This window comes from Rattus norvegicus, chromosome 7 (genome assembly GCF_021556685.1).
Source record: "Rattus norvegicus strain SHRSP/BbbUtx chromosome 7, alternate assembly SHRSP_T2T, whole genome shotgun sequence".
NCBI classification, from domain to species: domain Eukaryota; kingdom Metazoa; phylum Chordata; class Mammalia; order Rodentia; family Muridae; genus Rattus; species Rattus norvegicus.
The window spans coordinates 61152389-61172500 of NC_141540.1; the positions used below are offsets into that span (position 1 = coordinate 61152389).

General features: G+C 41.3%; 1 protein-coding gene across 2 annotated transcripts in view; it reads left to right on the plus strand.

The window, feature by feature from the left end:
• Nucleotides 1–1037: 1037 nt before the first annotated feature.
• Nucleotides 1038–20112, plus strand: part of Tspan8 (tetraspanin 8) — a 34272-nt gene continuing 15197 nt past the window's right edge. The window contains exons 1-6 of one of the 2 annotated variants that reach the window (XM_087555621.1): nucleotides 1038–1101; nucleotides 1190–1357; nucleotides 10261–10323; nucleotides 15321–15458; nucleotides 17305–17379; nucleotides 17486–17593. In XM_087555621.1, the coding sequence (XP_087411747.1) occupies nucleotides 1298–1357; nucleotides 10261–10323; nucleotides 15321–15458; nucleotides 17305–17379; nucleotides 17486–17593 (444 nt within the window). In that variant the 5' untranslated portion in view covers nucleotides 1038–1101; nucleotides 1190–1297. Of the gene's footprint in view, nucleotides 1358–10260; nucleotides 10324–15320; nucleotides 15459–17304; nucleotides 17380–17485; nucleotides 17594–20112 lie in introns of both variants that reach the window. The other variant, NM_133526.2, reaches the window with a different exon arrangement.

Genomic DNA, 20112 nt, shown 5'->3' on the forward strand with positions numbered 1-20112 from the left:
GTGCGTGTGTGTGTGTGTGTGTGTGTGTGAGAGAGAGAGAGAGAGAGAGAGAGAGAGAGAGAGAGAGAGAGAGAGATAAAACCCCAGTTACTTGTTATAGTTGTATTCAATGAAGATTTTAGGGAATTGCTTTCGTAACAAACACTTGAAGTATACAGTTGTTTTATTTAGGGAGCAAGGGAGGTCCTCTGAGAGGTATGAAAGGAAAGACCCAAGACACAGGTTGTTTCCTCAGAACAATAGATTGCAGAACCGTGCATTTACACAGGGAAGGCCACATCATATGAGCACAGAAAGACCTGAATGAGCTGCTTTCGTTGGTCCACAAGCATGTTCCCAAATGAATTTTCTTTGTCAATTGCCCAGAACCCAGAAACTGAGTTAGGAGTGGAACTGTTGCTGTAGGTCATTTCTCACAAGAAAGAAACCTGAGTCTACCTTAAAAACAAACCAGGCTATCAGCCCTGGTCACTGAGTCATAAGTAAACACAAAAGAGGTAGTCAGGAGTAGCTCCTCAGAGTTTCCTTCCTTCTATTTTTTTTCTTTTCACACAAACACACAAAGGCAGACTACTTCCCCTTTAATTCTTGAAAGTGGCAGGCATTTAAGGGAGCACCCTGGGGGTTTCTTTGAAAGGAAAACAACAACAATAACAACAACAAACAAACAAGACACACTGCAGCTGTAGAACGGTTGTTCCGCTGCTCGCTTGCTCGAAGTAGAAGAAAAGAGGTTACTGAAACCAAGCCTGCAGGCTTTGCAGGTTTCCAAATACCTATTGCTGCATTTGAAAGGAACTTTGTGCTCCTATCAAAAAAGTGATGCAAAACAAAGGAAACACAAGGCCCATTTACTTGAGAGCCCCGCGGGCAGCCCAGCCGATTTCCCCAGGGTTAGAAGAGAGGGCAGCGCCAGCCCATCCACCTACTATCAAGCTGTACCATTCTCCACCTCTGCCCCAGCCACTCCCTTAACTTGATATCTGTTTACTCAAGAGGGAGCGGATTTTGAGAAGCAGTCATAAATATCCTGGCTCAATGCCTTAGCAGCCATAAGAAGGGAACGTACTTGCCTGAAGATAACGTTTGGGATATTTAAAGGTGTGGGTTAATTTTTTATCCATTTTAGTAACTGGGTTTTTTTTTTTTTCTTTCCGACTACTTCCTTGCTTTCTATTGCTACCCGAAGCTGCAGGCACACGGATCTCTGCAGGCAAAATCCCTCAGAGCCTTCGCAGGACAGCCTGGTAACGACTGGTTCGTCCTACTGTAACTGGGTGGCTGCCCCTTCTCCGAAATGGCAGGTGTCAGTGGCTGTTTAAAGTATTCGATGTTTTTCTTCAACTTCTTGTTCTGGGTAAGTAGTTTTCTTTTAATTATCAGTCTTGTACAAGAAAGAGGACTTGAGATAAATATCATAACCAAGAACAGACTTGCACAGAGCTAGAGGATAAGGAGGAAAAGACATTCTCCATTGAAATGTTTAGATTTGTTTGTCGCTGGTTTGAGGAACTCAAAATAAGCCAATGACTCAAAAAAAAAAAAGCGTACTCAAGTTCTTTGAAGATAAACATTTCCAAAATGTTTTCATATTGTTGCAAGACTAAACACAGGGGGAAATATCCTTTAATTACAGGACAATTATTCTTAGTTCTGTGTCAATCAGCAAACAGTTTGATTTAGCCTGGCTTCTGGTTCCCTCCCTTTGACATCTGGGCTCAAAACAGGTGACTAACCAGTGGGTGGCGGGGCGGGAGGATCATTTTCAGAGGCCCCAGAAGAAATAAAAGGTCTTGAAATACCCCAGGGAGAAGCAGTAAGAGTATTTAATCATAAGATTACGCTAAACCAGTGACTATATATTAGTATTTTGAAGTCAGTATTTTGATGTGTCATCAACCCACCCTTTCAAACAACAGGGTTTGTTTCTTGCAAAGTATGCCTTGCTTATGTCTGATGATGGCCCCAAAACAAAGGCATTGAAAGCATCATTTAGCATTGAAAAAAAAAAACAAATACAATTTTAAGGTGTGGGATAGGATTCTGGGGAGAGAAGCTTTTCACATGCACATGTATGGTGTAACTAAAATGTGTTCACAAGTAAAGGAATGGATATGTCCCAGGGTGCTCAAACAGAAAACAATTATATGGTTTCTGAATTGAAAAGTAGTTCAGGCATATTTAAGAACAAGCAGCTCTGGTTTTGTTTCTGAGCCTTTTGGCCTTTAATAGAGCGATGGCTGGTATCGGGTCAATAAATTCATTTTCTCTTCTTTCTTAACTTTGGGTAAAGGGAAGATAAAATAGAGATATGGACCAGCCAGAAGAGAAGGACAAGCTCTAATCTCTTACCTCCATTGCACTTAAATAATAATGATTTAAATAAACTAATATAACACTAGAGTATGAAATGGCTTTCCACTCAATGGCTAGTAGCCCTAATGAATGAAGGTGACATAATGTTGAATTAAATTTATTAAATAAGCATTCATTTGTAGAAATAAGTAAGAGAATAAAAACATTTTGTTCTTTATACTTACCCTTCTTTTCCTTAAAAAAGGGGAACTGTTTTTGAAATTACTAGAAACTAGAGAAATATTTTGAAACTCAAGAATATATGACAAATTTGAAAAAGTCATCAAACATGTGGCTTCTCTTGAATTAATAAAGTCATTGGGAGTCGAATATAAAGGAAGAAATGAATGCTTGCTTTGACTTTGTTTCAAACTTCCCAACATTCACAAATGAAGATAAATTTGGAAAATTAACTCCATGACTTGGCCTTGTAAAACGGTGAAACCAATCTGCATGGGCACAGTCTCAGTCACTTGCCCAGGCGATTATGAAGAAAATATTAGGGTTATCATTCATCTATCAATACATCAGCATGAATCTTGAAAGGAAATTACATTCACTAATGTATGTACAATAGCGTTCTCATACTTTAAAATTTTAGTAAGAATTTCTTAACCGGGGTATAAGTTTCTAATTGCTCCAAACACGTTATTTGAACTGTAATCCAGAATGTGCCCACAGACCGAGGTCAGTTGATACAACTTGTGTGGCAATTTTAATCTGTAGCTTCTTCCTCAGACCTTGTAATTTCCCCTCTTTTTGAAATTTTTTGTGTAGCTATTTCCGTTGGCCCTATCATGGGTTCTATTGTCTGAATTTTGCTGTCCACACACCCAAGACACCCCTTGCTGTGTTTCTCTGTCTTCTGTATTTCTGTAAATAAGCAATGGCCTTAGGCCGGTTGACAATACATGATGTTGTCATGTTTGTGATGATGCTCAAGTTCATTTTGGGTTTATAACAACATGAATGAAGTGGCTGATAATCAATGATATCACTATTTCTTCATAGAAATGTACTATTTGGTTTCCAGGGCATCTTGTGTTTGTGTGTGTGTGTGTGTGTGTGTGTGTGTGTGTGTGTGTGTGTGTGTGTGACACACACATATAATGTATATATAAGAGAAAGAGAATGTATATCACACATTTTATATATCATGAAGGCACACACAAATGAGGCAGAAACACTTCTTTCTTACTTTTTATCACATTCCAAAACAGCGAGTTAACTTTTTCATACCATTTAACAATAAGATATTTTCCTTATAAAGTGAAAATATAGCCCAATTCAGTTCTTATCCTTATCAATATACAATTTATTCTGCATTTTCGCCAAGAGGCATTTCCAGTTGGCTTGTGATTCTTTCTGATATGATTATAATAGTTTTCTAACTTCTTTATTATTAAGTGAGACAAGATATTTCAGGGTCATTTGCTCACTTCCTGGCCAGCGTTAGAGTTGCCTGCTTCCTTAAAAAGTCCTGATCTCTTTATTTTATACAGAACTACAGCCATCATTTCTATTTCTATGATATATATGATACACTTATGGTGACTAAATATTAATATACTATTAACACATAAGGTTTAGGATACTTAAAAACACAGAGGTGCCTGAAAGTACACAAACCAGAAACAATCTTCGAATTAGGTAAAGGTTGAAATACATCTCTACTTTATGAGCAAAGCATGTGACAGACAGGCAGGTGGAAGTTCGAATCCTTTGTCTGATTCATCGACAGGAGTTCGGAATAGATCCAGACTGTGAACCAAGAAGGCTGTGAGGATAATCCAGGAAGGGGATGTGTAATGGGTTTAAGATAAAGGTTCAAGGTCAGCTGCAACTGTCCCCCAGTGTTCCATTATGTTCCCCAACACTGTCACGGATTTCCTGGAGAGCTCTGATTACTTTATGGCTACAATCTGTTCTCCAGGGTCACACATAAAGTCTTTCTGGCCCCACAGATTTCAGTTAGATAGCTCTAACTTCTGTCACATTTCCATGTGTGGTGGGACCTGCAATCTCTACGTCCGAGATAGAGACTGTGGGTGAGGACAATAGTTGGGAAGGCCAGTGATGACTTCTTAGCCACATATCACATCAGCATTCTAAATAAAAATGTAGGCATCTGGCACTCTTTCTGAGGTGAGAGGACATTCCTATCTTTACTCTCCTCTCTCTCCTCAGCCCTGAGCTCTCAGTTGGAAACTTATGATCCTTCGTAGGAAATTAACGATTTGTCACATTCTTAATGTTTACTTAAGCAAAAATTTTAACGTTTCCATTGATGTGGTTTTCTCGTAGATGTCCGAGGCCTTGCGTTTTTTTTTTTTAAATGCATTCTTTCTGGTTTTAACTTGTGAAACTTGGTTTTGGTAAAGTGGGGCCAGATGCTGAAGTATCTCTGAGATAGGCATATGGTCATTTGATCTGAACATACTGGTTTCTCTTCCGGGAAAATTTGATGTGCCACACAAATATGTGGTGGTTTTCAGTTGATAGAATTGATAATGAAAGAAAAACACATGAGTCGAAAAATCATTCCTAATCATGCTGGAGATGGCTGCAAATGGGAGAATTGGGGGTATTATCAGTAATAGAAAAGTTACAGATACCAAACCTATTTCTTTGAGTCATAAGTCAAACAGGAAATGGACAAATTTTCTCACACCCTTCTTAGATAGGACAGACCCGGGAGTATTCAAGAGGCTTAGTGTTTTCTGGGTGTCTGGGTAAGCAGAAGTTTGGGAAAATGTAGGATAATAAAATCTAGACACAGAGCATCATGGGACCATCAGGTCTCATGCAAAAAAGCACAGAGACACATTACCAATCTTCACATGTGCACAGTGAGGAAAAGGGCTTAAGCCAGCCAGCCAGCCAAAGGCATTTGCATCAGAAGTGATCAATGCATAAGGGAGATTGAACTTTTTGGAAGATACTGTGAACATGAAGCAAATCCAGGAACCAGTGATCCAAAGTTCATTGTCTTTTCTACACTGGATGTGCCCAGCTTCATTAAGAGCTGTAGAAGTTAGGTTCTCTGTTCTTTCTCCCAGCTCCATGTTCCCAGAAATGAGACTCAGACTCAAAAGATATTTACAAATATCTTGACATTTAGCCAGGCTTTTCTCTGACTAGAATCATAATTTAAGATAACCCATTTATGTTCACCTACATTCTACCACATGGCTACACTCAGGTACCATGCATCTATGTCCTCACATCTTCCCTGATAGATCTTTTTCTGCCTGGCCCTATCCCAGAATTCTTTATTGCTCCCAGATGTCCTACCTTCTATTTCCTGCCTAAACCATGGGCCATACAGGCAATGCATCCATACAATACACAAGATACTCTCTCTACAGGAGCTTGGATGCAAAGCAGCCATGTTTCTGAGATAAAGGGGCATGAATAATGGGACACTATTATATTTTATTCTATCAGCGTTTGAAAAGCCCCACAATAAACAATTAACTGTGGCTGAAATCTATGGCCATTGTCAATACAGTAGCTGCTTGTCATTGTACAGTTAATGCTATTTAGTTGAACTATGGGAACAGCAAAGGGGTAAAGGTGCAGTTGTAGTGAACTTAGGTCAAATAGGTGCCCCATCACCAGCTGTCCTTCCTTGGAGGGACTTGCTTCTCAGTACTTTACAGGTTGTCATTTACACAAATGATGACCATAGCTCATTCTACCTCCTTAGATCACTGTGTGCACAAAGGACTCAAAATAACAATAGGTGCTTATGAAAAACGATGTTTCAACCAACAACTCAGGCATTTTAATGAATAAGATATGGAATTATTTCATATCGTGATGAATAATTTTCCATGTTGAATTTTGGAACAGAGGAGGAACTAATACAGAAGGATTTATGATAAGGTAATAATTCTTCAAACACAGTTAAAGAAATGGAATAAAATGTATATTCACACCAATCATGATTCAGGTCCTGAACCTCCCCACCCTATTGCTTTGTGTGCTAACATATGCTCGTAGGCTCTTATCTGCTCCACTTCCTGCATGTATAGACTGAGGGTGGCATAGACTGAGAGTGGCATAGACTGAGGGTGGCACCTTTACCACTAACTGTAAAGATTAACTAAGAAGCTTTATGACAACTTAGAAGCAAGGATTGGTATGTAGTAGTTTAATTGATATTATTTTTTATCCCAATGATGTCTCATATTGCTTTTTAATATAAAAACTTGTCCCTCAAATGATTGTATTTGGTGCATAGTAAGCTTTTAAAACATAAGCATAATTTTAGTCCTACTCTATGCTCTTCTTTTCTCACAAGGAAAGAAGTCTGTGGGAATAAGGGGACCATACCCTCAATGATGCTGGCCTCTACTGTAGACAGTTGAGACTCCAAATATCCCCACCCAAGTGGCTTCAAACCTGCTGCTGTTGATTATACACACTCTTCTTCACTAATGACCATTGGGGGCGATTGTAAGCTGAGCTTGGGTCTCTAGGTACTATGTGAATTTCCGTCAACTCCTACAGAGCTCAAATCAGAAGTTAGTTCCAGATGGCATCTGGTCATTCTCTTTCTGACATTTTGTTGATTCCAGAATATTTCCTGTCTTAGTCAGACTTGGGCTTTGTCTTAGTCAGAGTTTGTATTCCTGCACAAACCATCATGACCAAGGAGCAAGTTGGGGAGGAAAGGGTTTATTCAGCTTACACTTCCACATTGCTGTTCATCACCAAAGGACGTCAGGACAGGAGTTCACATAGAGCAGAGACTTGGAGGCAGGAGCTGATGCAGAGACCATGGAGGGATGCTACTTACTGCCTCATCTCCCCTGACTTGCTCAGCTTGCTCTCTTATAGAACCTAAGACTACCAGGCCAGGGATGGCACCATTCACAATGGTCCTCCCCCCTTGATCACTAGTTGAGAAAATGCCTTACAGCTGGATCTCATGGAGGCATTTCCTCAAGGGAGGCTCCTTTCTCTGTGATAACTCCAGCTTGTGTCAAGGTGACACATAAAACCAGCCAGTACAGGCCTCCATAAGAAATTACCACAGATAGTTGAAACAACCGAAATTCATTTCTTGCGTTCTGAGAGCTAAGAGGTCTAAGATTGACGTGCAGGCCCATTGGGTGTCCATCAAGGATCCCCTGCATTCTCACTTTTTCTCACATGGTCCTTCCCGGGCATTAAGGTAACAGACAGAGACAGATCTCTCTTGTAAAGTCCTCAACCTCACTGGATTAGGATTCTACGTTTGATGGCCTCATTTATCCTAAATTATCTCCTAAAAGTCCTGATTCTAAATACAGTCATTGAAACACAGGCTTATGCGAGAGTCTAAGGAAATACGAATCAGGCTATTGCTTGCCCATCCGTCAATATCAAAACTGCCTGCCTTTTCTGAATACTGCTTCAGAGCAACCACATCCTAATTGTAAAATCCAAAGATGTCAAGTGAGAACTGGGTGAAAACCACAGGGGTTCTCCTGAACGTGAAGCCAGAGTAAAGACGGGTCAGTCAGCTGTCTGTGGCCACTGATGCCAGGTCTGGAGTCAACTTATAATGCCTTCCACTTCCCAGTGCTACAAGCACAAATATGCAGAGCCAGACATATTTCAACAACTTAACACATCTTTAGAGCAAACGGAGAAGGATGCAGGAGGCCTGGGGGGGGGGGTCTCACGGTAGTGGTCCATCTCAAGGCAATGGGAATAGAACTGCTCTGTACTTCACCAACTTGATAGAAGACACGTAGATCAGGGTATCCCTCAACCCTCATCAGAGAAGCTTCTTGGAGCAGATGATAATCAACAGAGGGACAAACAGTATGCCAAGTGAGACATCAGAGTGCCCATCCCCGAATGGGATTTCTTTTTAAAATCATATTTCTCCCATATAGACTGCGTCTATGCAGATGAGGGGGTAGAAGCAGAGGTGGAGGGTGATTTTAAAGAAACATACATGACAGCGAAGATACATATAAGAACTCAAAGAGACAATGAAAGCATGTTTGAGACCGCACAAGCTCGAGGGAGGCAAAATCCCAGCACAAAGGAGAAGTGGGCAGAGACTCCCAGCCCTAGCCAAGAAGCTATTCACAAACAGTGGCAGGCAAGAGAGGAAAACATCAGTTTTCCTCAGCGGAATGATACATACTCCAGCGTAGCAGACATACTCCAGGCTGCTCGTCGCCGTTGGCCAGCCCAAATCAGACTCCATGCTTTTCAGTGGATTTTTCTTTTGTTTTTATTTTTAAGAGAGAGAAAGAAACATGAAATTGGTTGGGAAGAGAGGCAGGATGGCTTGTGAGTTGGGGGATGAAAACTATATCAAACTCTTAAGAACAAAAACTTAAAAAGATGATTGGTATAAACACACTGGTGATGGGAGAATTAAAAAACAGAAAATGTGAACAAGGAAGCCAATTAACTAGCAAGAAAAATGTGTTTGTTATAAAATCACTATCAAAAAGCCCCGTTTTACTTACACTAATTCTCACCCTCTGATTAGCTAACCTGGGCCCTTATCTTTCCTTGTCAATATTGACTCTAGTGGGAGGAACGGGAAGCAGGACTTGCAACTCTAAACTTTTATTAATTTATTTGTATAGCATCTATGTAAGATAGTTAATTGCATGAGTTATTGGCTAGTGGAAAAGTCTTTTTTAATCACATTGGAATAATTGGGGCAATTTTTTGTAGTACTTAAGGCATGTAGGAAAGGTTTAGGAGTTGGTCTGGAGTTTCAACCTTGTGACTATAACCTGTCAGGTGCTGCTACTTTATCTTAAAAATCAGTTTGGACTTTCCAGGTCTCTGAGGTCTTTGAGGCAGGAGAAAGTCAGTGTTTCCTCAGCGACTCAATGCACTCCCTATTCTTTTAACAAGCCCTTTTACCTTATTTCTACTGCAAACTCAATGAGAAAGCACTCGAGGTTCAACTTGAGGGTCGCAGGCATATGGTTCAACCATGCATACATGAAAGCAAGGACAGTCCAGGGTCACTAGGTTTTGGAGAACTCAGACTTTATTTTTTAGAGTACGGACAGTCAGAAACACCTAGAAAGTCCTCCAAGGCCTACTATGTCTGGTATGTTACTGGGGCTGCTCTTAATATATCTATCTAACAATACATCTTTGATTTTTTGAGGATATATATACATACATACATATATATATATATATATATACGTACATATATATATATATTGACCTTGAGAGGCAAGAGTTTTCCTTACACTAAAGTAAAATGTGTTTCACATTTTATGTGTTGGCCATGGCCCAAATGAAATAATCTGGAAAAGCCATTAAAGGAATTTAAGACTTTAAATACTATTCCCCGTTGTTTCCCTTCTCTGGGTAAGCTTTACTACCTAAAATAATTTATTTTTTTTAAAAATTTATCGGAGTTTTAAAATATTAATTAATATATACCATCACTGCTTAATTTCACATTTTGTCAAATGTTCTACTATTCTCTGCCTTTACAAACACCTATCTTCCTCAGAAATACTGACTGCATATTGAATGGTTAGAGAGTTATGCTTTTCTTTCTTGGTCCAAGATAAGAGTCCAAAAGTCAAATCCAGGATATATTAAGGATATCTTATCTTTAAATCATAGGGAAAATTCCACACAATTGGAGTTAAATCCTGTGAAATATCGGTTATCACCTAGCAGTGATCTCTTCTTGTCATACTATGAATGGACTGTGATTATCAGTGGTCTCTTCTCATACTATTATGAGTGGACAGGGATTCTTACCATTCTTATATATTGCTATGGAACACTTCGGAATGTAATGGCCTGGGTATTAATGAACTATCCCAGCAGCCATACAAGTGGGGTTTATGGAATTGGCATTTGATCGCGTCTTTGCGTTCTAACATTCTTCTTATTTTTCCCTTTCTACAGGTATGTGGTACACTGATCCTGGGTCTAGCCATATGGTTGAGAGTAAGCAAAGACGGCAAAGAGGTAAATGTAGACGCACAAAGCAGCTTTATCTCCATGATGAGAAGCAAAGCGACAGAGAGTAAATGCCCTATAATGTTCCCCTTAAATGCCTCTCTTACCATGTGTGACGCTGCATAGGTTTATAATTTAGGCAGTCAAAATTCCTTATTGTGTGCCTTGCATGGCGCGGTCCTGGAGAGCTGAGAGGGGTGCTAAGGGTACAGAAGCATCCATGTACATTAAGGGAAAGCCATTCTCTGGCATGGGTACAAACTACCCCCAAACAAGTTAGTCAATCCAATTGGGCTAATCACTTGGCCAAGGGGCCAGTCCTCTGGAAGGCTTATTTACCCTAAGCCATTTTGAAAATGTAGGAAGAGTTATCTCTTCAATGAGATAATGTATTTTGCCTTTGCAGAATCCCAGCCCTCTGTGTAGTCAATAATGGAGCGTGGCCATGCAGCTGGGTTAAGCCCGCTTGCTCCTCTGAGTTCTTTATCTGTGTCATCCAGTGCAGTCCTGACATGATGTCTACTCTAAAGCCACCCCCCACCCCACCCCCAGCCTCTTTCTTCCATATGGCTGTTTGCCCAACTGGCATGGCTGACCATGGCAGCTCAAATCAAATAACATGGCTTCCTCTTTTCCTCTTAGCCATCTTCCTCCTCCAAGAAGCTGCCAAAATTTATACTTTGGTTTTGCTTTTAAACTCAAATAAAATTATCGTTGAGGTTTCTTCTGAGCCCATTCTTAAACTGTTTTATCACTGAAACTGCAAACCCTGAGCAATGACCCCAATTTCCTTGGAAATATATGTCAAACCCAGGTGGGGCACTCTCCCAAATTCTAGTATCATTATTCTCAAACTAGAAAGACTTCATTCAACACAGGGAGATGTTGGAAGGGGTTTAAGTAGAATCTTGCCTCCTTCACTACTGAAAGGCCAGAATACCTTTCTTCTCCACCAAGAACAATGTCTATAGCACATCTGATTATCATGTGGATGACTCCAAAGTGGTTGGTCCAAAATGGAAGGAGACGAGATGTTTTCCTGGGGACAAATGTGACTCCAGATTTCAAGGGCAGCACAGCTCAGGGATAGATAGTTGGAATTTACCTCTTGCAACTAGAACTTGAGGCAACCATTTCAACACAAGATTGTCACATTAGTGTGACCAGGATAGTGTTCAGCTTCTTGATCATGCAGTCAACAAGACCCATCTGTTCCCATGACACACCTTTCCACCCTAGGGACAGCGTTCTTATCGGTGTGTCCCCAGGTTTGGAAGTTTGGTTTGTAGGCACAATTCCAGCTCCAGTCATTGGACTCAATGGCGTACTATTTCTATCCCATTTTCCAAATGCAGGAGGAAGAAGAAAACAGCAGGGTGTGGGCGGGTTGTTGATCCAGATTTACCCAAAATAGCACGCTGGCTTCATTTCCTGATCTCTTAGCTTCATTCTCTTCTGCCTTCTCAGTTCAAAGAGTGACCCTGCTACCTGCTTTACTGTTTTCCAGTTCCTTCAGAGCAGTTTGCTCAAGGTTGTGAAGGCAGGCTCTTGTCTCCGACAGAACTTCTATTGTTAGAGCCTTTTCAAAGGTTTTGCTCTAATAGTTTGCCTCCCTTAAGAAGAATTCTGATTCCTATGGAATGTTACAATGATACTATTAAGCCAGAAGTGAGGACAAAGCTTTATAATCATTTAAACACATTGTATCATGGTGTGACTAGATGCCTTTGGACACAATTTAGTGGAAAGAAGGGTTAAAAGCAAACAAAGTTAGTTTGCCCCCTTTTTAAAAATAAGGGTAGATTTTCTATAAATATACCCGGCTCTCTATCCTGTCCTCTCTCTTCCTTCTCCTCTTCCCCACCTTCCCCCTTTCCCTTCTCCTCCTCCACCCCCTCTTCCTCCTCCTCCTCCTCTTCTCTCTCTTTCTCTCTTTATCTAGCTCCCTCTTATTTACTTTCTTCTATCCCAAGAGAATCCAGAGCATCCAAGGCGGTTAGGTATTTCCTCCTTCTGTACTTTACCCGATGAATAAAGTAGGGCAGGATGGGTGGAGCACATAGTCTTGCCTCCCTGTTCATCGGAATTCCATTTATTATTTATATTGATAAATGTGGCTCTAAGCTTCTGATGGCCCCAGGATCTGGTTGGTGTCTGAGAGGAGGAAGAGGGTTTTGAAGGTGCATATAATCTGCCTGACTTTGAGGCTCATAATTAAAAACAAAGACTAACAACCAACCATTATTTTGAGAATACTTTAGACTTTTGAAGATATGTCTGCAGCCTGAATTTTATATTGTTATTTGATTTGTGCTCAGCATTTTCTTTCTCCCCAGTGTTTCTGTTAAGCAAATGTGGTGTTTAGTCTGTTAAGAAGCAACACACATTGAATGGATTAAAAGAGAGCTGTTGTCCTTGAGAGAATGGGAGTCCACATCTGGGAGTGAAATGGACTGAGTGAGGGGGCTAGGCAGCACCGCCAGTTACAGTTAGATCTTTGGGCTGTCAGCTTTTTACCCAGAACAAAAGTCAGTCCCAGGATAACACCAACCAGCCTGCCTCACAGGAAGTCAGTTGATTTGTGTTTATCTGTAGAGTCAACACTGAGCGAAGAGCTGAATTTTATTACTAGGAAAATAGAATGAGTTGTTTTACAAGGGCTAACATGAGCACAAACACATCCAAGAAAGGCAGAGGGGTGACATCTCTTTCTGCTAACGTGCCTTGGGAGAATAGTTTTGTTTTTTTGTTTTTAAATGGTTAAACTCAATAGCTCCCAAGGCCAAAAAACAAGGGTACCACCCTTGTCTTAGGACATCTTTTTGAATCAAAAGAAGATCCTAATATCCTCATCTTTCAGACTAACCAGGCCTCCTTTAGGATTTCCCCCCTTTCCTTAAGAAACACGGGCTCTGTTTATATGGGGCAGCTTTGTTAGCATTGCTAGGTTCCAGCTGTAACAAACACTGAGCTCAGATATCCAGTTCATTTTTCAACAAGAAGAGGCGTTTGTTGGGTGACACTTGCAGTGGTGACTGCTAGTGGGTCAGCATGCAGCTCTGTCCTTACTACTGCCTACACAGGTGTCAGCTGCACTACTTAAGCTCCCTGACAAGTCCGAGTATCACTGTGAATGGGCTTTCTCTCCTGACTTCTAAACACCTTACTAGAGTCTTTTACCTGTGTAGATGTCATATCATGGCCTGGAGAGCATCCAGAACGGCCTTCCCAAAGAGGTTTTCCTGGCACATATATTTTGTCTCTGACCTTGTGCCTGCTTATTCACAGTGATTTCTCTGGCTTTAGTAATTTCCTAATCCTTTTGAAAATATATATATTTTACCAATCCTTTGTGAATCTCATACTTCCTTCCATACAAGGTATTTTGTATTATATCCATCCTCCCTCACTCCTCCTGGTCTACTTCTCACCCCTCCCAAAGTTTTCCTTTACTTTTGCTGATGTTGTAACAACTCACCAAGCCCAGTGCATGCTGCTTATATACTCACCGATGAGGGGTTGTCCACGAGAGCATAGCGGTCTATCTACCCTAATTCTGCCTCCTAAGAAGTCTGGCTCCCGTCTTAACAATGAACCATACAACAGCCCCCCAAATAAAAAACAAAATAGAACACAAGCAAGCTGTAAATCTGAAGCATGGTGTGTACATAGATACTTTTAAAGGCAAAGGAGGCTTTAGAAATCACAGAACAGGTCTTTTCCCTTTTATAAACTAAAAATGGGCCTAGAGACTCCTATCTCTTACTTTTCTTGGGGTTACAAACTTGTGCAATTGGACCCCAAGTAGAGTATTGATAGTTGCAATTAGACTTTCATAATTTAAGTACACTCCTTCTTAATTACTCCTACCATCGAGTAAATGGGTTATGACTGGATTTTAAAAGCCTTCAAAACAGAAGGATCACTGGTGGCACCATGTACTTTTGCACTGATTGTTAAAACAGGTGAGCCATGAGCGCTCTGGTAGATTTGAGAGGACAGAGTCTTGCTTCCTTGGCCCAGTACTTAGATGCTGCAGGGAGCACAAGGGCTGTACACAGCATCCATGTGTAACACTGGCACATGATTTCCATCTTTATCTGTGATTGACTGCTGTCCATTACATTAAGGAACGCACATGTCAATGCATGAAGGAAAATAAGTGGCCCAGGGTTTGGGGCACTCTGAGGTTTATGTATAAGAGTATACTTGGATTGCATACGGAAGACCTGAATTATACCAGACGAGTAGTCCACCGACTGTAAATAGTCCTAAAATAACATCTCTTCAACATCCCATAATTTGACAGTCAGGTAAAATTAAAGTTTCTGGGTTAGGTCCTTCTGAAAATGAGAAGACAAGATTTGATGCAGACTTGTAGGAAGTGGGCTTACTGTACTCTTACCAAGATGTAAGGGCATGTTTATTAACCCAAGCCCTTTCCCAGTGTGCCTTTCAACCACTTCCTGCCTTCTGTCCTAGTCTGCTCAAAGGCAAACCACTCTGATTTTGGTCACTGCAGCCTTTGCCTGTCCTTCAGCCTCACATGAACAGATCTTACAGCATTTGCTCATTTAAAGACACACAGCACCTCCAGTGCCACATGATTCTGAACTTCCTTCGTGTTGTAACCAGCGTGAACCTGGGGAACTTGAGATGTTTTCTAGTCAAAATAATTAGGTTATCATAAAACAAAGGCTTTATAACGCTATTCTAGGTATAAAATATACAAAGTGTGAACAAAGGAGCCCATAAAAAAAAAAGGACTAAAAGCATCTTTCCTTTTTAAACTGTTAGCAACAACTTTAATAAGATGTGAGCTGTGCCAGGGCAGTAATTCTTTTTTTTTTCTTTTTTTTATTACTGATTTAGATCACAAAAGCTTCTTGGGGTCTCAGAACAGGACCTGGCACCCAGTGGGCACCCAAGGAGTATTTGGAAAATGAGTAAAATAAATATCAAGGGAAGGAATCCATACACCAATTCTTTTCTTCTTCTTTTTTTAGATTATCACATCCGGTGACAATGGCACGAACCCCTTCATTGCTGTGAATATCTTGATTGCAGTTGGGTCCATCATCATGGTTCTGGGTTTCCTGGGATGCTGCGGAGCTGTGAAAGAAAGTCGCTGCATGCTTCTCTTGGTGGGAAAATATCACCCTTCAGACCCCATGGGTTATCTGTGATCTGTCACGAGACTTGGGCATGCCAAACTCGATGAAACCCTAATTTATTTTAGAGAATCTGGTTATGGGAGATACTATGGCATAAGTTTTAGATTACATCAGTGTACTTTAAAACATTATTATGTTCGGTTTATATTAGTTAATGTTGGAAATTAATATGGCTGCAATTATCCTTAACCAGCTTTTCCCCAAGTAACCACACGGAAACCCTTTAATATTTCAAAGCCTTAGTTGAGCAGTCTCTCAACTAGCGCATGTATGTTAACCCAACCTACTAGCTTCATTCAGCCACATGGAGAGCTAAGCTATACTTCCCAGGCCTGTAATAAGGACCAATTCTTCCCATGTCTCCTGAAAAAAGACCTTTCTTCTCCCCCCCCCCCCCCCCTGAACCCAGGGCCTTGCGCTTGCTAGACAAGCGCTCTACCACTGAGCTAAATCCCCAACCAAGACCTTTCTTCTTTTTCCTTCCCGGAGTTCCCTTTTCCCTTCCAGGAAGTCCCACCTTCCACTTCCTGCCCAGCTGATTGGTCATCAGATTTTCATTAAAGCCAATCAGAGAATGCCTTAAGTAGGTGAGGAAGGACAGACATACAGTTTCACACAGCATACGCCAATCCGTCGGCTTAAATCTGAGTTTACTCTAAACTTTAGAGTCTAAAGGAAGATGCAACGTCGTTCATGAAATGATACCATGTTTCTGTATGTCAGACACTGTGTTCAGTGATACTGAGAACCCTAAGATAGACCCCATTGTGGGAAGAATCAGTGAGGGTGGTGGAAGAGGAGAAGGGTGAGGCTGGGAAGGGGAGGTGGAAGTGAACACGCTGTCTGTGTGGGGGAGGGTGTGTTGTTGACTCCAGGAAGAGAGCCTGGGGTCCAGGGCTGCAGTGTTTGAGAAATAGGAGTGTCTTGGGTGTGACTGGAGTGGGCAGAGGCTGTTTTCAGTAATAGTAGGAGATGTATTTGTGTCGGCGGCAGCCAAGTCATAAAGTACATGGTGTGCAACAACATTGCAAGAGAGATAATCAGATTTGTCGGTGAGAATTTTCCAGAAGGGTGGATTAGCTCATAGACATTCACTTTTAAACTTATACACTAAAAAGCAATGGGCAGATCTTGTCAAACTATTAGAAAATCGTATTTATCAGGTATGAATTCGAATGAACTAAGCTTGCTTCTCTAATAAAGTAAGGATTGTGCCTGTCTGAGCGGGATGGCGCTTAGCGGTTTGCTATGAAGGAAGGCAGAGACAAGTTTAACAGGACTCTAGTAACATCTCCTGCCAGAGCTGTTTGAGTAAGGAGGCCTCTTTTGCCATTTGGGAAATTTAATTACTCGAAGAACTTGTTTTCCAAACAGACCGGTATGTGGGCTGCCATCCTCCAGACAGAGTTCAGGATGTGCACAGGGAACAAGGATCCAGTGATTTCCACAGTGAAGATACTGTTTGGAGGCCAGTTTTATGCAAGTTTTCACCTTGAATTAAACAGGAGTGGAGAAACAACACTTGGATCCTCTAGGCTTTCAAACCGACCCCCCTTTAATAGGCTAGAATAGACCAGGGGTCTTTCCGATGAGATTTAATTGCAACCACTTTCCTTGATCCATTTTTGAAGCAGACATTTCTGGCTAGTAATGGATCGAAAGTCTGTCATTTCAACACCAAGTATAATAAAGGGGGACAGAGGCTGGTACTCCATTTCTGAGGTTATTCTGGCTGCCAGGGGTCACATGACACTGGATATGCTGTTGGAAGTTACCCACTGCTCTGAGAATAACAGGTCCCTGTCTCGTCTTTCAGTTTTTTATCGGCTTGCTCCTGATTCTGCTTCTGCAAGTAGCCGCAGGTATCCTAGGAGCTACTTTCAAATCTGAAGTAAGTTCACAGACGATGTTTGACAACTCTCGGAAAAGCCTGAAACATTGAAATTCTACACTATGACATGAATAATTTAACGATATATTTCTCTCCCAATTTTCAGTCTAGCCGCATTCTGAATGAAACGCTCTATGAAAATGCCAAGCTTTTGTCAGAAACAAGCAATGAGGCAAAAGAAGTACAGAAGGCCATGATTGCATTTCAGTCAGAGGTAAATGGAATGTTTTGGCCACTTGGGAATTCGAGTATAATTATTCAATAGTTAATTTTAAATTAAAAAAGTTATTACTATTTTCTATCTGTGGTGTTTTGCTGCTTGTATGTCCATGCACCACACGTATTCCTCATGCCTGTAGAATCCGAAGAGGGCATTGGATCCCCAGGGAGCTAGAGTTATGGGTGGTGGTAAGCTGCCCTGTTGGGTGCTGAGAATCAAACCCAGGTCCTTTGAAACCATAGCCAGTGCTCTGAACCACTGAGCCATCTCTTCAGCCCAATATTTAATTTTTTAAATTGTTGTGTCCTGTGGAAATTGCCCATTTTGAAGTTTTTGACTAATTGTCATTTCAAAATGTAATAAGAAAAAAAGTATTTGTAACGGTTTCTAGTCCCTTGGGACTTGAAGCAATTTTAGGGCATAAATTAAGAAGGGGTGTGTACAACAAATTAAGCTCTTATGGGACAAACCAATAACTACTTTAATATTAATATTTAATATTATTATACAATATTTAATATTCAATATTTAATATCAATTAAATATTTAATATTAATATTAATTTAATATTTAATATTTAATATTAATATACAACTCATTATGGTCTAAATGAGTTGTGCTGTGGAGCCTACCTCTCCCCACTTAAAACTAACAGTGTGGTCCTCACACCCATATGAACTAGTGTTCTGGTTTATTTTGGTTTATTTTATTGCTATGACAAAATGCCTGAGACTGAGTATTTTATATGTAAAAGACAGAAAAGACATTTATTGTTTGTTAATTGGGATTCTTGTTTGTTTGCTTATCTTGTCCATCCATCCATCCATTCATTCACTTACTTTACATCCAGATTGCTGCCCCTTCTTCCCAGAATACCTCCTCATAGTTCCTCTCTCCCTTCTCCTTTCTGCTCTGACAATATGGAAGCCCCCTACACCCCCGGCGGGTATCACCCAACTCAGGCACAACAAGTCCCTGCAGGGCTAGGCCGTCCTTTCCCAGTGAGGCCAGACGAGGTTGCCCAATTAGGGGAACAGGATCCACAGGCAGGTAACAGATTTAGGGACAACCACTGCTCCAGTTGTTGGGAGACCCCCATAAAGACCAAGTTGCACATCTATTATATATGTGCAGGGGGGCTAGGCCCACCCTGTGTATGCTCTTTGGTTGGTGGTTCAGTTTCTGAGAGCCCCCAAGAGTCCAAGTCAGTTGACCCTGTTGGTCTTCCTGTGGAATTCCTATCCCCTCTGGGTCCCTCAGTGCTGCCCCCAAATTTTCCAGACGACTCCCAGAGCTCCACCTAATGTTTGGCTGTGGGTCTCTGCATCTGTTCCCATTGGCTGCTGGGTAGAGCCTCTTGGAGGATAGCTATGCTAGGCTCCTGTCTACAAGCATAACGAATATTATTAATAGTGTCCAGGATTGATGCTTGCCCAAGGGATGGGTCTCAAGTTGGGCCAGTCATCGATTGACCATTCACTCAGTCTCTGCGCCATCTTTGTCCCTGACCTCCTTGTAGATAGAACACGTTTTTGGTTTGAAAGTTTTGTGGGTGGGTTGGTGTCCTTATTGCTTCATTTGGGCCATGCCTAGAGACAAGATTTGGCCCCTTCAAGATACATATCACTGCTAGAAGTCTCAGCTATAGTCACCCCCACAAACTCCTGGGAGCGTCCCCCATCCCAGGTCTCTGGCACATGCCAGAGATGCCTCCCACTCCCACCCCCTCAACCTCTGTCAGCTGCTGGTTTCCATTCATGCTCCAGCCCTCTGGCCCTCCTGTCTTCCCCCACACCTGATCCTGAACCAGCTATTTCCCTCCCTATCCCCTCTCCCATCTAGCTCCCTCCCTCCATCTGCCTCCTGTGATTATTTTATTCCCCTTCTAAGTGAGATTCAAACATCCATGATTGGGCTTTCCTTCTCGTTTGGCTTCTTCAGGTCTGTGGATTGTACCATGAGCATCTTGGCTTTATGGTTAATATCCACTTATAAGTGAGTCTGTACTGTGCATGAGGACATTTTATTTTTTTAATTGGGGCCCCTAGCCCCTTTCCTTTATTCTTTCTCTTCTCCACTAGCCTTCTTCCTCCATTCCTCCCTCTTTTTCTTCCTTCTTCTCCTCCCCTCCTCTCTGTTTGTTTCTCTCTCTCTCTCTCTCTCTCTTTCTTCCCTTCTTTTGTCTTTAAGGTAAAGTCAAAACTAATGGAGGCACTAAAGACATTCAACTATCTGGTTTACTTCCTAATCTGTACTAAGTTCAACTTCTTGAGGAAGCTGTGTCAGACTGGGTTTATCTAGTCAAGGTCCCTTGGGCTACTCTGTGTTCCTGTATTAAAATTGTTACACATCCTTGGAGTGCACTTCATTTCTTTCCCTTTGTGAATACATGCACTTTCAAGAACGACTAAATTTTATTTTGTGAGAGGCTTCCTAGCCACACATTTACATTTTAGAAACCTCATTATAATAACTACATGTAGTATTCACTGCAGATGTGGCTTGTCATAGAA